Source organism: Geotrypetes seraphini, chromosome 2 (genome assembly GCF_902459505.1).
Source record: "Geotrypetes seraphini chromosome 2, aGeoSer1.1, whole genome shotgun sequence".
Classification (NCBI taxonomy): domain Eukaryota; kingdom Metazoa; phylum Chordata; class Amphibia; order Gymnophiona; family Dermophiidae; genus Geotrypetes; species Geotrypetes seraphini.
This window is the reverse complement of record NC_047085.1, coordinates 273,045,112-273,064,514: the sequence shown is the minus strand read 5'-3', so window position 1 is coordinate 273,064,514 and position 19,403 is coordinate 273,045,112. Positions and strand designations below refer to the sequence as shown.

At 45.0% G+C, this 19,403-nt stretch overlaps 1 protein-coding gene across 3 annotated transcripts in view; it reads right to left on the bottom strand.

Annotated features, from left to right (window-relative positions):
- ANKS6 (ankyrin repeat and sterile alpha motif domain containing 6) overlaps positions 1-19,403 on the bottom strand; it is a 277,710-nt gene that overhangs the window by 131,509 nt on the left and 126,798 nt on the right. For all 3 annotated transcript variants that reach the window (XM_033929683.1, XM_033929681.1, XM_033929682.1), the window contains exons 7-8: positions 6,723-6,924; positions 1,443-1,492 (exon numbers count right to left, since the gene is read on the bottom strand). In XM_033929683.1, coding sequence (XP_033785574.1) covers positions 1,443-1,492; positions 6,723-6,924 — 252 coding nt within the window. The remainder of the gene's footprint in view (positions 1-1,442; positions 1,493-6,722; positions 6,925-19,403) is intronic.

Below are 19,403 nucleotides of genomic sequence, written 5' to 3'. Positions count from 1 at the left end.
CCGCTCATCACGAGAAAATGAAAGTAAAAAACAAGTACCATGGGGGAGTTGGCCTGATTGAGAAAACCATCACGAAAGGGAAAATTATCCCAGACAACCGCAAAGTAAATATAACTGCTCTCAGTGCAAGGCAGTTGCACAAATGTGTCTTCCAAAGCAGCTGAGGCACCACTAACAGATGGGGAGATAGAGGAGAGGGGGAACAGACTTAGCCACCTGAGCTTAGCACCTCTGAGGGACCCTGCCTCAGTCCAGCCAAATCAAAAACCTAGCACTGAGAAGGTATCCTGTATCGCAGTATCTAAACTTTTTTTTTTTTTTAAACCAGACTGAACACAGAAGGGATAGCACAGAATTACCACTTCCGCCTGCTGAAGACTGAGACTGACTTTAGGGGGACTGCACAGTCCAATTGCAGTTATCTTAGAAATCATCTATTCTCAGTCTCCACCTGCTGGTAGAGATATGTAAACCCATTTCTCTGTTGGTCTGGAGGGATGATATAGAATATCCAAGAATAATGCTGGCAACAACCAAAAACCTGCTGACCACTGCCAGCTGAATATAAACCTTAGGCACTCAAACTACTGCCTTCCCTCTTTTCCTCCAGGTTTAAGACAGAAGAAACAGATATACATACACAGGGGTTAAAAAGAATTCCAAGATCCAAGCTCTGCCTGGCGTCTCCAGTTGTTGTTGGTGGATTTTTTTTTTTCCTTGAAATAAACATAGTTCTTTCCTCCTCATCTTCTGTGCAGACCTGGGATCCCAGCACTATGAAACTTCATTCTCAATTACCCAAGGACATTTTTCCCCATTTGATATTCTCCTCTCTTCTAATGTATTTAAACCTGGTCATTGCAGCAACATTCTTTAGTGATATCCATAACTCCCATCCTCTAGGGCTGTCAACACAATCTTCACAATATTCTTTAGGAACAGAAGACATAACTCAGGGAATGAACTAGAGATAGCATCCTTAATACATGTTTACCAATGCTTCATAATGGAGGAATATCAAGACATGAATGTTCAGATGTCTATTTGCACTACAGTCTTCAGATTTTTAATTTCAAAAAATGGTTTCAAAAGCTCAACTTCAGCTTCTCTTATATATTATTAAATAAATGAGTGAAAACAAAAAAGTGCATGAAAAGCAACCAGTATCTTTTGCATTACTCAATTCCTGCCATCTTATAATTAATTTTCACTACAAACCTTACTTCTATAATTATAAAAGCTACATTAACTTCCAGAACAGTGCAATCTGAGAAACTATATCAGTTTAATTTAGCTATCTTATCTCCACAGTACAAGCCTAGGATATGTTTTAAAAACTTATCTTCATAATACATATCCTGTGAAAAGAAAGTTCATGGCCACATCTCATTTTATGTATACAAGATTTTAATATACAAATATATTTTTTAAACCTGACATACCATGGTTGTCAACAATCCATCATCCATTTCTGTTTTTATGGTGCCCAGTCCTATAGAAAATAAAAGATTTATGTTTCATCAGTATCTCTCCTACTTACATATATGAAGATTAAATATAAATAACTCATATGTGTAGTATGATGCTAAGCACAAAAACATATTTGCTTACACATATGCTTACATATATGAAGATTAAATATAAATAACTCATATGTGTAGTATGATGCTAAGCACAAAAACTTCTCCAGGTCATAAAGTTCTTTACAACTGGAGATCCAAGATGGCTCTAGCTTAGTGACACGCATTGGAGAGCTCGCTCTAGCTAGTTTTTTCTTTCAGTTAATTTACCTTGCTGTTTATGATGCCAAAGCGGAGAGGAAAGAGTTTGGCTAGGGCCTTGTGGAGCTCTGGAGCAACCGGCTTTGGTAACATTGAGGAGCTCCTACGGCGAATGCAAGTTGTCCCTCCATTGTCGGAGACTTCCCCGCTGGAGATGCTCTGGACAAGGGGGACAGAGGCAGTCTCTTTGGGATTTGATACCACCTTGAGTCCCGACAGAAGGGTGCCACCCCCACGCCCTCAGGGAACCAGCTCCCCACAGATGAAGGAGCTCCTGGAAGTTGGAGCTCATTCTATTCTGGAGGCTGGAGAGAAGGGAGTGTGGAGCCGGAATCCCTACAACCGGAGGAGAGTTCGGGTGTAGAACCTGAGATTCTGGCAATGCATGGGGTCAGACGAAGCCAGGATAGCGACCAGTGAGAGAAAGTAGCAGCTGGTGAGGAATTTAACTTAACATTTCATTTGCCTGAAGTGCAGAAACCCCAAGTGACTGATTCAAAAACCTCTATTAGTAATATTAATCAGGAAATAACTATGTCCAAAAAGGTTCAAGAAACATTGATTAAGGACAAAACAAATCTTAGGAGAAAGCTAGAATCTTTGGAGAAGTTTTCTCGATGTAACAACTTAAGATTGGTGAATTTTCCTAGGATTACTATAGTAACTCCTAGGGAAATGCTGAAGAGATACTGTGTTTCCCCAAAAATAAGACCTACCCCGAAATTAAGCCCTAACATGATTTTCGGGAGTAGAGATTAATATAAGCCCTACTCCCGAAAATAAGCCCTAGTCGCCAGCGGCAGCAGCACTCCCCCCCCATCCGAATCCTGACCGCAAGACCGAACCACATGTCATCAGCAACGCGGCAGAGGAATGCCCGGGCGCGAGAAAGCCGCGATGGGGCCTTTGCTGCCGACGATGCAGTTTGTTATAAGGTACTGTATTTTGGTCTCGCAGTCGGGGTTCAAATGGGTAGGAAACATGAAAAGGGTCAGCAGGGAGAGGGGGGTGTGCAGCGGTGGCAGTTGAGGGGATTAAAAATGTTCCATGGGGGGATGGGAGAAAGGAAGGGATAGAAGCTGTAAGGGTTCTGCTGCACAAGGGCTGTGAAGGAGGGAGGGATAGAAGCTGCAAGGGTTCTGCTGCACAAGGGTTGGGAAGGAGGGAGGGATAGAAGCTGCAAGGGTTCTGCTGCACAAGGGTTGGGAAGGAAGGAGGGATAGAAGCTGTAAGGGTTCTGCTGCACAATGGTTGGGAAGGAGGGAGGGATAGAAGCTGCAAGGGTTCTGCTGCACAGGGGGATGGGAGGGAGGGGGGCAGGATTGAAAGATGTTGCACATGTGGGGGAAAAAGGAAATGCAAAGAATTGGGGTGGAGGAGAGGAAGGGAGAGATAATCATTGTACATGAAAATAAGACCTAGTGCCTTTTTTGGGCCCAAAATTAATATAAGACAGTGTCTTATTTTCGGGGAAACAAGGTATATGTTAGAGGTCTTGGAGATTACGGATAAGTTGATTCCTCCTTTCACACAAGTTTACTATCTACCTAAAAGACTGCAGAACCAGCAGCAAGAAATTATTCAGGATTTGAATGTTTCCACATTGCTGGAGCTTTCTGATAGAGTTGGTAACACCTGTAACTTTACTATTGATGGTGGCCTTGGAACCGGATAAAATTGGCTTATGAGAATTTTCTTTAAAAATAAGCAGGAGTTCTTAGGTTTAAGAATACAAATGTATCTAGATTTGGCCAGTGACACCCAGAGGCGCTGGAGGGAATTTCTATTGTTATAACCTGGAGTGTTAGCTTTGGGGGTGACGTTTTATTTGCGCCATCCTTGTAAATGTATTGTACACTATTCTTCACAAAAGTGTTTTCTTTGAACCCTTCCAACTGTCAACATTCCTATCGCTATCGCGACTTGAAAAGGAGAAAAATAAGAGCTAAGCCCTAAGTTAAATGTAGAATTGTAATGGGGCATTCTTGAGTTCAGCTAGATTAGTCATGTTTTTTCTTTTCAAATATTACTTATTATTTTCGCTTTAAGTCTTGGATCTTATATTGAGGACTTGAGCTGAATTTAAACATGTAATTTTTGTCCCTTTTTTTATAAAATTATATCTTTTGTGTAAAGATTTTCACGCTTAATCTGCTTTCTGTACAAGTTTATACTTGATTATATTAATTGAAAATTATAAATAAATAAAATAAAGCTCTTTACAGGCTTCTTTCTTGCAGTGCATCAATGTCCTGCTGGTTTTTAAAAAACCTGTGCACAAATTGCTCCTGATTTGAATGTAACAAAATTGCTTGAGCTATCTGACCGTGAAACAGTCACACCGGCTACATTGTTATTGACGGTAGGAATGGCACCGGATAAAAATTGGCTTATGAGAAATTTCTTTAAATATAAGCAGAACATTATAAAATAAGTATATAAATATGATATGTTGTACTTAAAGTGGTCATGAAGGTAAATCAAGTGTGTATTTATAAGATCTTATAAATTTTTCTGATACACTTGTTGTAATATGAAAAAATGAATAAAGAAATTATTAAAAAAAAAAATAAATATAAGCAAAAGGACTTTTTAGGTTTAAAAGTGCAAATATACCCGGATTTGGCCAGGGATACCCAAAAATGTAGAAAATAATTTTTGTTGTTGAAACCTGGGGTACTGGCTATAGGTGCAACATTTTACTTACATCATCCTTGTAAATGTGTAATACGTTATTCTTCTCAAAAGTATGTATTTTTTGAGCCTACTCAATTGACAACTTTCCTATCACTGTCACGACTGGAGAAAGAAAAAGATAAGATCTAAAAGCCCAATATTAGGAAATGTATTGAGGTGACTAAATCAACTTGATCCCAGTCAAGTCAGCCAATGTATTCTTCGTTATTTTTTCTTTATTCTGTTAAGTTTAATCTTGGAATCCATTAATTGGGGACTAGAGCTAAGTTTAAGCATGTATTGTTTCTTTGTTTAAATAATTTTTATAATATTATTATTTCATGCTTAAAGCTTTCTGTACAAGTTGTTTAGCTTGATTGTTTAAATATGAAAATGATAAATAAATAAATAAATAAAAAATCCTGTGCACGATTACTCTTTTAAAAACTTTTCTGTCCTTACCTTCTGTTCCCCCTACATATTTAGTACATGCCAATTTGCCACTCATACAACCTCTTCTCTGCTGACAACAAAGCATTCCGTTACTCCTCTCAGGAAAATCAAGAATTACAGCCTTCAGTACCTTTCCATTTTGAGCCAGTTCTTTGTAGACTGGCATTTCCTAAACCTTATGAACAATTAAATCATTTTTCCTTTTTGAAGTGTACTTTAATACAACATGATCACTATTGCTGGTTTTTACAAAACTGCAGTAGAGGTTTCTACTGTGGACTGGCGAGGTAAATGCTTCAAAGCCCATAGAATTCCTATGAGCATCGGAGCATTTACCTTGTCGGCCCATGGTAGAAACCTATACCGTGGCTTTGTAAAAGAAGCCTTATGGCAGAGATGTGAATATACATTTTTATACAGAATGTTACAGAAAATGATATAACATTGTAAGAGAAGGCAAAAAGTATAAAGGAACATAAGAATTACCATACTGGGACAGATCAAAGGTCCAACAAACCCAGTATCCTGTTTCCAATAGTGACCAACCCAGGTCCCAAGTACCTAGCTAGATCCCAAGTAGTAAAACAAATTCTCCGGAGTCAAGCAGGGGAAATACAGGCACACCTGAGCCTGAGTGTTGTGCTATCCCCTAGCTATAGTAAGGTTTTAAGCTTACTGCAAATGTGCAGGGAACCTGCCTCCGGAGCCCCTCCCCTTGGTTCATTAGTATTTTTCTTCTGCCGCTCCTGACAGGTCACAGCTCTCCCCTCTCTCCGACTCTTGAAAGAAAGAAAGAGTAGTCAGAGATTGCATCCCATTCCATCTATCTAGATGTGCTCCTAGCTGTAGGAATGTTAAACATGGTAGTAGGGGGAAGGTAGGAAGAGATGCAGAATGGTGTTGGAGAGGGTTGATAGAAGGAAAAATGTTGGGAATGGGGTTGGTGAGAAGGGACAAAAGATGCTGAACAGTAGCCAGAAGATGAAATGGGGAGATCCCCCCCAATCTGTTTCTCCTTGCAGTAAGAGAGAGAAAGAGAGAGACATGTTGCAAATGAGGGTGGAGGATAGAGGAAGACATGCAGAAGACAGGAAAGCAGAAAAAAAGAGAAACTGGAACTGACTTGATGAAAAAATCTCCAAAGGTAAAAAAATAAATTTATTGACTGAAATACGTTATGTTTGGGAAAAGTATATAGCAGATGTCTTTGTATTTCTGTCTCCACACAACTCTCCATTCTCAACTTGCTTGCAGAACTGAAGGGGACACTACAGCCACTAGTGAAGGAGGCTGAGTTGAAGAATGTAAATTTCATCCTTCTGCAACACAACTTGCAAGCAGGGGGATATTACCACTCCTAGACACATTGCACCAGAAAAATTTATTAGTAGAGTAGTTTTTATTTTGTGTAAGAAAAAAAAGAGCATTCCCTATCTGTCATGGGAGCAGTTTCTTACAACTGTTGTGCCCAATATATATGCACCCCCCGTCCCTATATGCTCCCCCCACCCAGGAAGAATTTTCCACTTGCCAGTCCAGACCTCTCGGCAGTCAAGATCTCACTATTCATTTCATTCCTAGCACCTACTGGAGCCATTCATGATGGTCAAGATGGGGAGCAAAAGGGATCACCAGTTGCTGTTGATCCATCTTGTGCCCAAGTTCCAATTGGTACCTATAACTCCTAGTAGTAATCTTGAAGTGCTACCGTTAGGGGTCCAGCTCCCAAGCCAAATAAGGGCAAAAAGCCCTTATTAATGTAATCCTAACTCAACTTTCAGAGTATTTGCCACTAGTAAGAAATCTGCTTACCACTATCCTTGCTTTTCGTGGCCCATGCTGTCCCAGTGTCAGGGTTTCCTGAATTAGTGACTTCACTGGAACTCACTGTGGAATTCAAGGACATATCTGTATCATCTGAAAAGGGTACCAGTCGACTGGCTGAAAACCCATGACGCAATGTCTGTGTCAGCTTGAGTTTGCGGAACCGGTTGGACATTCTGTTCCACCATGACTGGAAAAAAAGAAGACAGAACAGCATAATAGCCTGTTAATAGTACTTTTTCTTTCTTCTATATTATATAAATGTTACTTTGGCAGAAAACAGTTGATCTATAATTACAAAAACTGTTATTAATCAAAAACCTCCTAAAACAGCAGAGATATTTCAAACAGCTCTCCAGTTCCTGTCTTGTGAATATCTGTATAGACGGAATAATACAGAAAGAAAAACAACATAGAAAGAAAATACATTGAAAAAAAAGTGGTCGCCAAGAAATAGGAATAAGGCAAAATAAATAAAAGAAAACCAAAAATCAAGAAAATGACAGAGTAAATTAGTTCTTACCTGCTAATTTTATTTCTTCTAGACCAGGGCTGCCCAAGTCCAGTCCTTGAGATCTACTGGCAGGCCAGGATTTCTGGATATCCACAATGAACATGCATGAGAGAGATTTGCATACCAAGAAGACAGTGCAGGCAAATCTCTCTCATGCATATTCATTGTGGATATCCTGAAAACCTGGCCTGCCTGTAGATGTCGAGGACTGGAATTGGGCAGTTCTGCTTTAAACTTTCCAGATCAGTCCAGGTACTTGGGTTTGTGCTGTTCTGCCAGCAAGTAGAAACTAAGAACTAATGAATTCTGATGTCATCACTTAAGAAACTTATGACCCCTGGTCAGTTAGTATTTTCAATAACAAAAAGAAAGGAGCAAAGGATAATGCCCTCCAGACTAAAAATCTAACAGGAATACCTCATTAAAAAAACTAGCAAATATCAAAATCTTTACGTCGGGAGATAGAAAACAAACTGGTGGGTTCTGGACTGGTCTGGAGGGACTCAAAGAAAAAAAAAATTAGCAAGTAAGAACTACATTTACTCTTCCTTATCATCCCACCAGACCAATCCAGATGCTTGGGATGTACCAAAGAAATACTTAGTGAGGGTTGTACACTGAAATCCCTGCTGCTAACTAACACTTTGGCCTTAAGGGCCACACCAATTCAAGCTTGAACATCCAATCTGTAGTGACCGACAAAAGAATGCATAGCTTTGCAAATTTCATGAGGAAGAACCAAGGAATACTCTTCCCCAAACTGAGCTTTTGTACAATGAACTTTCAAAACTACTATAACTGGAAGGATGCTACCACCTTGAAAAGGAAAGATAGAACCAGCCTTTGATTATATACCTTCGATTTCTTATTGTTCAGATGAATACTTTACATAAATCTTAAGAGCTGCCATATTGGGACAGACCACAAGTCCATCAAGCCCAGCATCCTGTGGCCAACCCAGGTCACAAGTATCTGGCAAGATCCCAAAGAGTAAAACAGAATTTATGCTGCTTCTCCAAGGAATAAGCAGTGGTTACAGTCCCCCAGTACTATTATTGTTGGAAAGAGTAAACAAGTGACTCACATTTACCCATTCCACTCCACTCAGTATTTTATAGACCTCTGTCATATCTCCCCTGAGCCATCTCTTCACCAGGCTGAAGAGCACTAGCCACTTTAACATTTCCTCATAGGGAAGTCGTCCCATCCCTTTCATCATTTTCATTACCCTTATATGTACCTTTTCTAATTTCATTATGTCTTTTTTGAGATGCGGTGACCAGAATTGCACACAGTATTCAACGTGCAGCCACACAATTGAGCAATATTGACCATTATAACATTTTCATCTTTATTTTCTATTCCTTTTCTGATAATTCCTAACATTCTATTTGCTTTATTATCCGCCGCCATACACTGAGCTGAGGGTTTTATCATATCCTCAACGATGACACCTAAATCCTTTTCCTGAGTAGTGATTCCTAACGTAGAACCCTGAATCATATAGCTACAGTTTGAATTCCTTTTTCTCACATGCATCACTTTGCACTTGCTCACATTAAATATTATCTGCCATTTTGATGCCCAGCCTTCTAGTCTCACAAGGTCCTCTTGCGATTTTTCACAATCCTCTTGTGTCATCTTGTGACAACTTTGTGTCATCAGCAAATTTAATTATCTCACTAGTTATTTCCATCTCTAGATCATTGATAAGTATGTTAAAAAGCAGCGGTCCCAGCACAGATCCTTGGGGAACCCCATTATTCACTCTTTTCCAATGAGAATATTGACCATTTAACCCTACTCTCTATTTTCTATCTTTTAACCAGTTCTTAATCCATAACAGAACATTACCTCTTATCCCATGACTTTCTAATTTCCTCAGGACTCTTTCATGAAGTACATTTGTCAAATGTTTTTTTTGAAAATCCAGATAGACAACCAGCTCACCTTTATTTATATGTAAACTGACTAACCGCAACTCAGGAATGGGCAAACAACAAACTCTGCCTGAACCCAAACAAAACAGAGATTTTTGGGGTTCCTAAACCAAGTAGAGAAAGGAGAAATTAGGCTCTTACCTGCTAATTTTCTTTCTTTTAGACTCTCCAGACTGGTACAGTTCACTGATGGGTAATAGCTCACCATGACCACCAGGTGGAGACTGAGAGAAAACTGTGCTTCCCTCTAGTCCAGTGTTCTTCAACCTTTTGACACCTATGGACCGGCGGAAATAAAATAATTATTTTGTGGACTGGCACCAGTCCATGGACCGGCGGTTGAAGAACACTGGGCTAAGTCGTGGGCAGACCCCGCCCATCTCCACCCTCATAATAGTACTAATTGTAACACCATTTTTTCCATTCATTTTTCATATATACACACACAATATAATCTTATTAATAACACATTATGGTTAACCACAAAATTAAACTATACAAAGCACACTGTATGCTTTTTAACATTCATCCCTACCAAAAAGCACAGTTACTTACCGTAACAGGTGTTATCCAGGGACAGCAGGCAGATATTCTTAACGCATGGGTGACGTCACCGACGGAGCCCCGGTACGGATACTTTTAACTAGAAAGTTCTAGTTGGCCGCACCGCGCATACGCGAGTGCCTTCCCGCCCGACGGAGGAGTGCGTGGTACCCAGTTAAGATAAGCCAGCTAAGAAGCCAACCCGGGGAGGAGGGTGGGACGTAAGAATATCTGCCTGCTGTCCCTGGATAACACCTGTTACGGTAAGTAACTGTGCTTTATCCCAGGACAAGCAGGCAGCATATTCTTAACGCATGGGTGACCTCTAAGCTAACAGAGAGGGAGGAGGGATGGTTGGCCATTAGGAAAATAAATTATGTAACACAGATTGGCCGAAGTGTCCATCCCGTCTGGAGAAGGTATCCAGACAGTAGTGAGTAGTGAACGTGTGAACTGAGGACCAAGTGGCAGCCTTACAGATTTCCTCGATGGGCGTGGAACGGAGGAAAGCCACAGAAGCAGCCATAGCTCTGACCCTGTGAGCCGTGACCGTACCTTCCAGTGAGAGACCGGCCCTAGCATAACAGAATGCAATGCAGGCAGCAAGTCAGTTGGAAAGCATCCGCTTAGAGACAGGGCGACCTAGACGGTTAGGGTCGAAGGACAAAAAGAGCTGAGGGGACGAGCGGTGAGCCCTGGTACGGTCAAGATAGTATGCAAGGGCACACTTACAGTCCAGCGTGTGCAACGCCTGTTCCCCAGAATGAGAATGGGGCTTAGGGAAAAAGACAGGTAACACAATGGATTGGTCGAGGTGGAAGTCCGAGACCACCTTGGGAAGGAATTTAGGATGGGTACGCAGAACCACCTTGTCATGGTGAAAAACAGTGAAAGGTGGGTCGGCAACCAGTGCATGCAGCTCACTAACCCTCCTGGCAGAGGTGATGGCAATGAGGAAAAGCACCTTCCACGTCAGAAATTTGAGTGAAGTAGTGGCAAGAGGCTCAAACGGAGGTTTCATGAGGGCTGATAGAACCACATTCAGGTCCCAGACGACTGGAGGAGGCTTCAGAGGTGGTTTGACATTGAAGAGGCCTCTCATGAACCGGGAAACCAGGGGATGAGCCGTAAGCGGTTTTCCGAGGATAGGCTCATGAAACGCAGTGATGGCACTGAGGTGGACTCTGATTGAGGTGAACTTGAGGCCAGCATCGGATAGAGAGAGCAAATAGTCCAGTACAGTTTCCACCGCCAATGAGGTGGGATCGTGGTGATGCAGTAGACACCAAGAGGAGAACCTGGTCCACTTCTGATGGTAACATTGGAGGGTGGCCGGTTTCCTGGAGGCATCCAAAATGCGACGGACAGGCTGAGACAGATTCTCTGGAGAGGTCAGCCCGAGCGAAACCAAGCTGTCAGGTGGAGCGAGGACAGATTGGGATGTAGTAGAGACTGAGGCTGCTGCGTAAGTAGAGTAGGAAACACAGGAAGATGAATGGGCTCCCTGGAGCTGAGCTGGAGCAGGAGGGAGAACCAGTGTTGGCGAGGCCACCAAGGAGCGATGAGAATCATGGTGGCTCTGTCCCTGCGGAGTTTGAATAACGTCCGCAACATCAGAGGCAGCGGAGGAAAGGCATAGAGGAACCGATCCGTCCAGTCGAGCAGGAATGCATCCGGGGCCAGACGATGAGGAGAGAAGAGTCTGGAACAGAACTGGGGCAGCTGATAGTTGTGAGGAGCTGCAAAGAGGTCCACCTGAGGAGTGCCCCAGTGAGCAAAGATGGAGTGGAGCGTGGGAGGATCCAGAGTCCACTCGTGAGGTTGAAGGATGCGGCTGAGATTGTCGGCCAGGGAGTTCTGTTCGCCCTGGATATAGACAGCCTTGAGGAAGAGACTGTGGCCCGTGGCCCAGGTCCAGATGCGGATGGCCTCCTGACAGAGGAGGGAAGATCCGGTGCCGCCTTGCTTGTTTATGTAGTACATGGCGACTTGGTTGTCTGTGCACAGGAGAAGAACCTGAGGGTAGAGAAGGTGCTGGAAGGCCTTGAGAGCATAGAACATGGCCCTGAGTTCGAGGAAGTTGATGTGATGCTGACGCTCCTGATAGGTCCAAAGTCCCTGGGTACGAAGATCTCCCAGATGAGCTCCCCATGCATAGGGGGAGGCATCTGTGGTTATGATCATGGAGTGAGGGGGTAGATGAAAGAGTAGACCCCTGGAAAGATTGGAGGAGTTCAACCACCAGTGAAGAGATTGCTGAAGAGACGATGTCACAGAGATGGGATGAGAAAGAGGATCCGTGGTCTGTGACCATTGGTTGGCCAGAGTCCATTGAGGTGTCCTGAGGTGGAGTCGCACCAGAGGAAGCACATGGACCGTCGAGGCCATGTGGCCCAGGAGGACCATCATTCGCCAAGCTGGAATGGAGCGACGAAGGAGCACCTGGCAGCAGAGGTGGAGCAGGGTCCGTTGGCGGTCTGAGGGGAGAAATGCTCTCATCAGAGTGGTGTCGAGGACGGCTCCAATAAACTGAAGTCGCTGTGTGGGAAGCAGATGCGACTTGGGGTAGTTGATCTCGAACCCCAGGAGGTGGAGGAAGGAGATGGTGTGCTGAGTGGCTTGTAGCACAAGAGGAGACGTAGGTGCTTTCACTAACCAATCGTCCAAGTAGGGGAACACTTGGAGGTTGTGGGACCTGAGAAAGGCCGCCACCACAATGAGGCACTTGGTGAACACCCTGGGCGATGATGCGAGGCCAAAGGGTAGCACTTTGTACTGGTAGTGACGGTGCTGAACCTGAAATCGAAGGTAGCGACGTGAAGTCAGATGGATTGAAATGTGAGTGTAGGCCTCTTTGAGGTCTAGGGAACATAGCCAGTCGTGTTGAGAGAGAAGAGGGTAAAGCGTGGCAAGGGAGAGCATTCTGAACTTTTCCTTGACCAGACACTTGTTGAGGTCCCGGAGATCGAGGATGGGACGGAGGTCTCCTGTCTTCTTGGGATCCAGGAAGTAGTGGGAGTAGAATCCCTGACCCCTTTGGTCTGGGGGTACCTCTTCAATGGCATTGACCGTACCAGGCATTGACCGTACGGCATTGACCGTACCAGGGCTCACCGCTCGTCCCCTCAGCTCTTTTTGTCCTTCGACCCTAACCGTCTAGGTCGCCCTGTCTCTAAGCGGATGCTTTCCAACTGGCTTGCTGCCTGCATTGCATTCTGTTATGCTCGGGCCGGTCTCTCACTGGAAGGTACGGTCACGGCTCACAGGGTCAGAGCTATGGCTGCTTCTGTGGCTTTCCTCCGTTCCACGCCCTTCGAGGAAATCTGTAAGGCTGCCACTTGGTCCTCAGTTCACACGTTCACTACTCACTACTGTCTGGATACCTTCTCCAGACGGGATGGACACTTCGGCCAATCTGTGTTACATAATTTATTTTCCTAATGGCCAACCATCCCTCCTCCCTCTCTGTTAGCTTAGAGGTCACCCATGCGTTAAGAATATGCTGCCTGCTTGTCCTGGGATAAAGCACAGTTACTTACCGTAACAGGTGTTATCCAGGGACAGCAAGCAGATATTCTTACGTCCCACCCTCCTCCCCGGGTTGGCTTCTTAGCTGGCTTATCTTAACTGGGTACCACGCACTCCTCCGTCGGGCGGGAAGGCACTCGCGTATGCGCGGTGCGGCCAACTAGAACTTTCTAGTTAAAAGTGTCCGTACCGGGGCTCCGTCGGTGACGTCACCCATGCGTTAAGAATATCTGCCTGCTGTCCCTGGATAACACCTGTTACGGTAAGTAGTTGATCTCGAACCCCAGGAGGTGGAGGAAGGAGATGGTGTGCTGAGTGGCTTGTAGCACAAGAGGAGACGTAGGTGCTTTCACTAACCAATCGTCCAAGTAGGGGAACACTTGGAGGTTGTGGGACCTGAGAAAGGCCGCCACCACAATGAGGCACTTGGTGAACACCCTGGGCGGTGATGCGAGGCCAAAGGGTAGCACTTTGTACTGGTAGTGACGGTGCTGAACCTGAAATCGAAGGTAGCGACGTGAAGTCAGATGGATTGGAATGTGAGTGTAGGCCTCTTTGAGGTCTAGGGAACATAGCCAGTCGTGTTGAGAGAGAAGAGGGTAAAGCGTGGCAAGGGAGAGCATTCTGAACTTTTCCTTGACCAGACACTTGTTGAGGTCCCGGAGATCGAGGATGGGACGGAGGTCTCCTGTCTTCTTGGGATCCAGGAAGTAGTGGGAGTAGAATCCCTGACCCCTTTGGTCTGGGGGTACCTCTTCAATGGCATTGAGAAGAAGGAGGGATTGGACCTCCCTCAGGAGGAGGAGGGATTGGGAGGAGTGAGAAACAGACTCTAAGGGAGGATTGTCTGGTGGAAGAGTCTGGAAGTTGAGAGAGTAGCCGTGGCGAATGATGTTGAGGACCCACAGGTCTGATGTGATGACCTCCCAACGGTTGAGGAAGAGTTGAAGGCGTCCTCCGATCGGCTGAGGAAGAGGCAATGATGGTGGGAGACTGGCTATGCCATGGAGAAAAGAGTCAAAAGGGCTGAGATGGTTTTGACTGAGGGAGAGGCTTGGCAGGTTGGTGAGACTGTGAGCGTGCCTGAGTTTGATGCTGTTGACGAGGTCGGCGAGGCTGTTGTTGAGGCGGGTTGAGAGGTCTGGCCGAGAACCTACATTGGTAGGAAGACTGCTGTCTGTAGGGGCGAGCAGGTGGAGTCTTCTTCTTAGGTTTTATCAGAGTATCCCACCTGGTCTCGTGTGCCGAGAGTTTCTGGGTGGTTGAGTCCAGGGACTCCCCGAAGAGTTCATCACCAAGACAAGGTGCGTTAGCCAGGCGGTCTTGGTGATTAATGTCGAGGTCAGAAACTCTCAGCCAGGCCAGGCGCCTCATGGCAACAGCCATGGCAGATGCTCGAGAGGTCAACTCAAAAGAGTCATAAATGGAGCGCACCATGAATTTCCGGAGTTGGAGTAGACTGGAAATTTGTTGTTGAAAAACAGGAACCTTACGCTCAGGGACGTATTTTTGTAAGGAGGAGAGTTGTTGCATCAGATGCTTCATGTAGAAGGAGAAGTGGAAGGTGTAATTATTAGCCCTGTTGGCAAGCATTGAATTTTGGTAAAGGCGCTTGCCAAATTTATCCATCGTTCTGCCTTCTCTGCCAGGAGGGGTGGAGGCATAAACACTGGAGCCCTGGGTTTTCTTTAAGGTGGACTCCACTAGAAGAGATTCATGGGGTAGTTGAGGTTTGTCGAACCCCGGGATAGGAATGACCCTGTATAAACTATCCAGTTTTCGAGGGGCTCCCGGTACCGTGAGAGGGTTTTCCCAATTTTTGTAAAAAGTTTCCCTTAAGATGTCGTGGACGGGTAACTTCAAAAATTATTTGGGGGGGTTGTTCGAAGTCTAAGGCGTCGAGAAAAGCCTGGGACTTCTTAGAGTCGGATTCCAATGGGATAGAAAGGGCCGCCGACATCTCCCTTAGAAATTTGGTGAATGAGGACTGTTCAGGTTTGGAACCGGTATCGACCATCGAGGGTTCCTCGTCCGTTGATGAAGCCTCATCATCGGTACCGGGTGGGGATTCTTCCCATAAGTCCGGGTCCCTGACGTCAGTGTGTGCAGGACAGGACGGTGGTGTGGATGGCTCAGTGTGGCGAGTCTTAGAGAGAGATTTGCCAGAGCGCATTGAGACGGTACCGGGGGAGGAAGACCGGTGCCGGTCCCGGTCTCGGGGGGACCGGTGTCGGTCTTGATGTCGGGGAGGGTTGGCATCAGAGCGTGGTTGCACGGGAGGATTGAGTGATTCAGCCGCAAGCACCGGCATGGACGTGTTCAACGATACCGATGGGGTCGACACCGGTGGTATGGTGCGAGGCTCGGGCCGGTCCGGTACCGGAAGGAGTGGGGCCAACATTGCTGGCAACAGGTGTTGGAGTTGCTGCTGTAGTTGCTCCTGCAATTGGCTTTGGAGTATGGCAGCAATGCGGTCATCCAGAGGAGGCACCGGTACCGCTTTTTTCTTTTTCGGTACCATAGGTGCCGCTCCATGCTCCGGCGATGAGGAGGCCGATGACGAGGCACTCACCGAAATCGGGGCGGAGCGTTTGCGGGGTCGGCGTGATGTCGGGAGGACCGGCATCGCCGCTGTGGCAGGAGGGCGCTCAAGGGAAGTGGAAGGCTTCTTAGCCGGCTTACCTGGTGCTAGCGACCCCGAGGAAGAATCAGGCGTCGTCGAAGTAGTCGGTGCCGACTTTTGCGGTGCCGTCGACATCGTGGCCGATTCCATGGCAGATCCGGTACCGAAAAGGATATTCTGTTGGATCTGTCTATTTTTTAATGTACGTTTTTTAAGTGTAGCACAGCGGGTGCAGGTGTCAGCCCGATGCTCTGGACCCAGGCACTATAGGCACCAATTGTGCGGGTCAGTGAGAGAGATCGGGCGTGCACACCGCTGGCACTTCTTAAAGGCCGGCTGAGGGGGCATGAAGGGAAACACGGCCTCCGCAAAATCAAAACCGGAGGCCTGTATGGTGGCAACAGGCCCCGCCGGGGCCGGCCTGAAAAACAAAGAAAAAGTAAATTTTTTTTTTTTTTTGAACGGAAAAGAAACCCGAAGGGAAAAAGAACAAAAAAGAAGAAAATTTTGCGAGCGGGAAGGCAAAAATCAGATTTTTCAACAGCCGTTGAAAACACATGCGTCTTCTTCGCTCCGCGGAAACGAAGAAACTGGGGACCACGCACTCCTCCGTCGGGCGGGAAGGCACTCGCGCATGCACGGTGCGGCCAACTAGAACTTTCTAGTTAAAAGTGTCCGTACCGGGGCTCCGTCGGTGATGTCACCCATGCGTTAAGAATATGCTGCCTGCTTGTCCTGGGATAAAGATAACCCCCTATGCAAATACAGGACCAAAAACTAAAAGTACTAATATATGCAAACAAACCCTAAGATGCAAGACTGCATGCTGTAACAACCCCAGAGAAAAAGAAACAAATGCATTTCTTCCTGAACAGTGCAAAATACAGACAGCAGATGTAAATTTTCAAAATTGACACAATTCAATCACTAAATTCAAAAATAAAATCATTCCCCCTACCTTTGTTGTCTCCCTCCCTCTATGCCAAGGATAGGGAACTCTGGTCCTCGAGAACCATATTCCAGTCGGGTTTTCAGGATTTCCCCAATGAATATGCATGAGATCTATTTACATGCACTGCTTTCAATGCATATTCATTGGGGAAATCCTGAAAACCCGACTGGAATATGGCTCTCGAGGACCGGAGTTCCCTACCCCTGCTCTTTGCTGTGCCTTACCTTCTGGCCTGCTCCTGCCTGGCTATTTTATGCCACCCCCAGTGTTATCTTCGGGCCAGCTCCCTCTTCCACACTGACGCAGTGCACAAAGATGCGGGCAGTGGCTCCTCGTACATCTCGCACCTCATCTAGAAGCACGTTTCGACGTCAGAAAGAAGGCTTCTGGTTCAGGCTCAGGATGCACATAGGAGCCACTGCCCACGCCTTTCTGCACTGCGTCAGTGAGGAAGATGGAGCCAGCCCGAAGATAACGCTGCATCGATTGCACTGCAGACTGGCGGCTGAAGGACACTGTCTCGGGCCAGATGCATGTGTTGGCCCTGCGGACCGGCAGGAAATTTCTGCGAACCGGCACCAGTCCACGGACCGGCAATTAAAGAACACTGCTCTAATCTAACCAGTCTGCCAAATAGCCAAGCAGAACTAAGAAGTTCTAATTATAACAGTAACAACAATCCTAACAGGAGTAACAACTAACATATAGCAATACTGTTGGAAATTGCATAGAAGAAGCCCCTTCAGCAAAACATCCCCACAGCTTGCCAGCTATGCCAGCTGAGCCAAAGCCATTGTTCTTTTAATCTCCCTGACCCTATAAAAACACTAGAAACCGCAGAAAAAACACACTCTTCACGCAAATCCTGTAAGAACAACAGACAGACAGAAAAGATGGAGACTGTACCGATCTAGAGAATCTAAAAGAAAGAAAATTAGCAGGTAAGAATCTGATTTCTCATTCTTTAGCATCTCTCCAGACCGGTACAGTTCACTGATGGGACGTACCAAAGCAGTACCTATCATGGGTGGGACCCCCGGAGGGCTGCCCCCAGAACACGCTCACCAAACACCGCATCCCGATGTGCCTGAATGTCTATACGGTATGTCAAACAAAAGAATGCAGAGAAGACCAAACTGTAGCTTTACAGATATCCACTGGAGGCACAAGAAAAGACTCAGTCCAAGAAACTGCCTGACTCCGAGTGGAATGAGCCTTGAGAAAATCTGGAACAGGCTTCTTCTGAAGAAGATATTACATTACATTACATTACAGATTTCTATTCCGCTTGAGCCTTGCGGTTCTAAGCGGATTACAAATTAAGAGACTGTATAATTTCTGGAATAATACAGTATATAGAATCAGGAAAGTATCAAGTTACAATTGATTAGTCTGGACGTTTCCAGGAAGCATTTAGAGCATATAGTAGATAAATAGTAGGTTGTTGAAGTGAGTTGTACAATGTTTAGGTATAGTTATGGTGGTGGTGTTCGTGTGTGTATTTTCTAGTGCTATGTAGAGGTTAAGATGATGGAAAGTATTTTTTGAAGAGATGAGTTTTGATTTCTTTTCGGAATTCCTTTATGTCTATTGAATTGATCAGTAGATTGGAGATGGTAGTGTCAATTTTTGCTGCCTGTGTAGCTAAAAGGCTGTCATATATTTTCTTGCGTCTTATACCTTTGAGAGGAGGGTAAGCGAATAGTTTTTGAGTTCTCCTTATTCTGTGTGAGAGATTACGGTGTAGACTTTTGTTTAGGTAGCTGGGTGCTGTTCCGTGTGTTACTTTGTATAGTAGACAGTAGAATTTGAACTGGGATCTTGCTTTTATTGGTAGCCAGTGTGATTCAAGGTAAGCGTTGGTGATGTGGTCAAATTTGCTGAGGGAGTAGATGAGTCTGAGGGCCGTGTTCTGAACAGTTTGTAATTGTTTTATCATGTAGTTTGGGCATGATAGGTATAGGCTGTTGCAGTAGTCTACTATGCTTAGTATTAGGGATTGTACTACTATCTTGTATTGATCTTTGATGAAGAATTTTCTTATTTTTCTTAGGTTACGCATTGTGAAAAATGCTCTTTGGATGATTTTGTGGATTTGGGACTGCATTGTGCAATTTCTGTCTAGTTGAATTCCTAGGATCTTGAGTGTGTTTTGCATTGGGTACTTGATTGTGTTTAATTCCAGTTCTGTGCATGATGGTTTTTTTTTCCTTCTCTAATAGTAGGAATTTAGTTTTTTCCGAGTTCAGTTTCAGTTTATGACTTGACATCCATTTTTCTACCGTTTCCATTATTATATTCAGGTGGTTTGTGGATAGGGGGTCTTGTATGTTGAAGGGGATGAGGATTGTTATATCATCCGCATAGCTAAATGATATTGTGTTTAGGGCATCTAGGGTGTTGCCGAGGGATGCTATGAAGAGGTTGAATAATATAGGAGATAATGGTGATCCTTGTGGTACTCCGCATGGGTTTGACCATATGTGGAAGGGATAGTCTCCTTGATCCAGCGCACAATGGTACCTTGGAAGCGCCACCCCCTTACAAGGACCCACTAAAAGGACAAAAA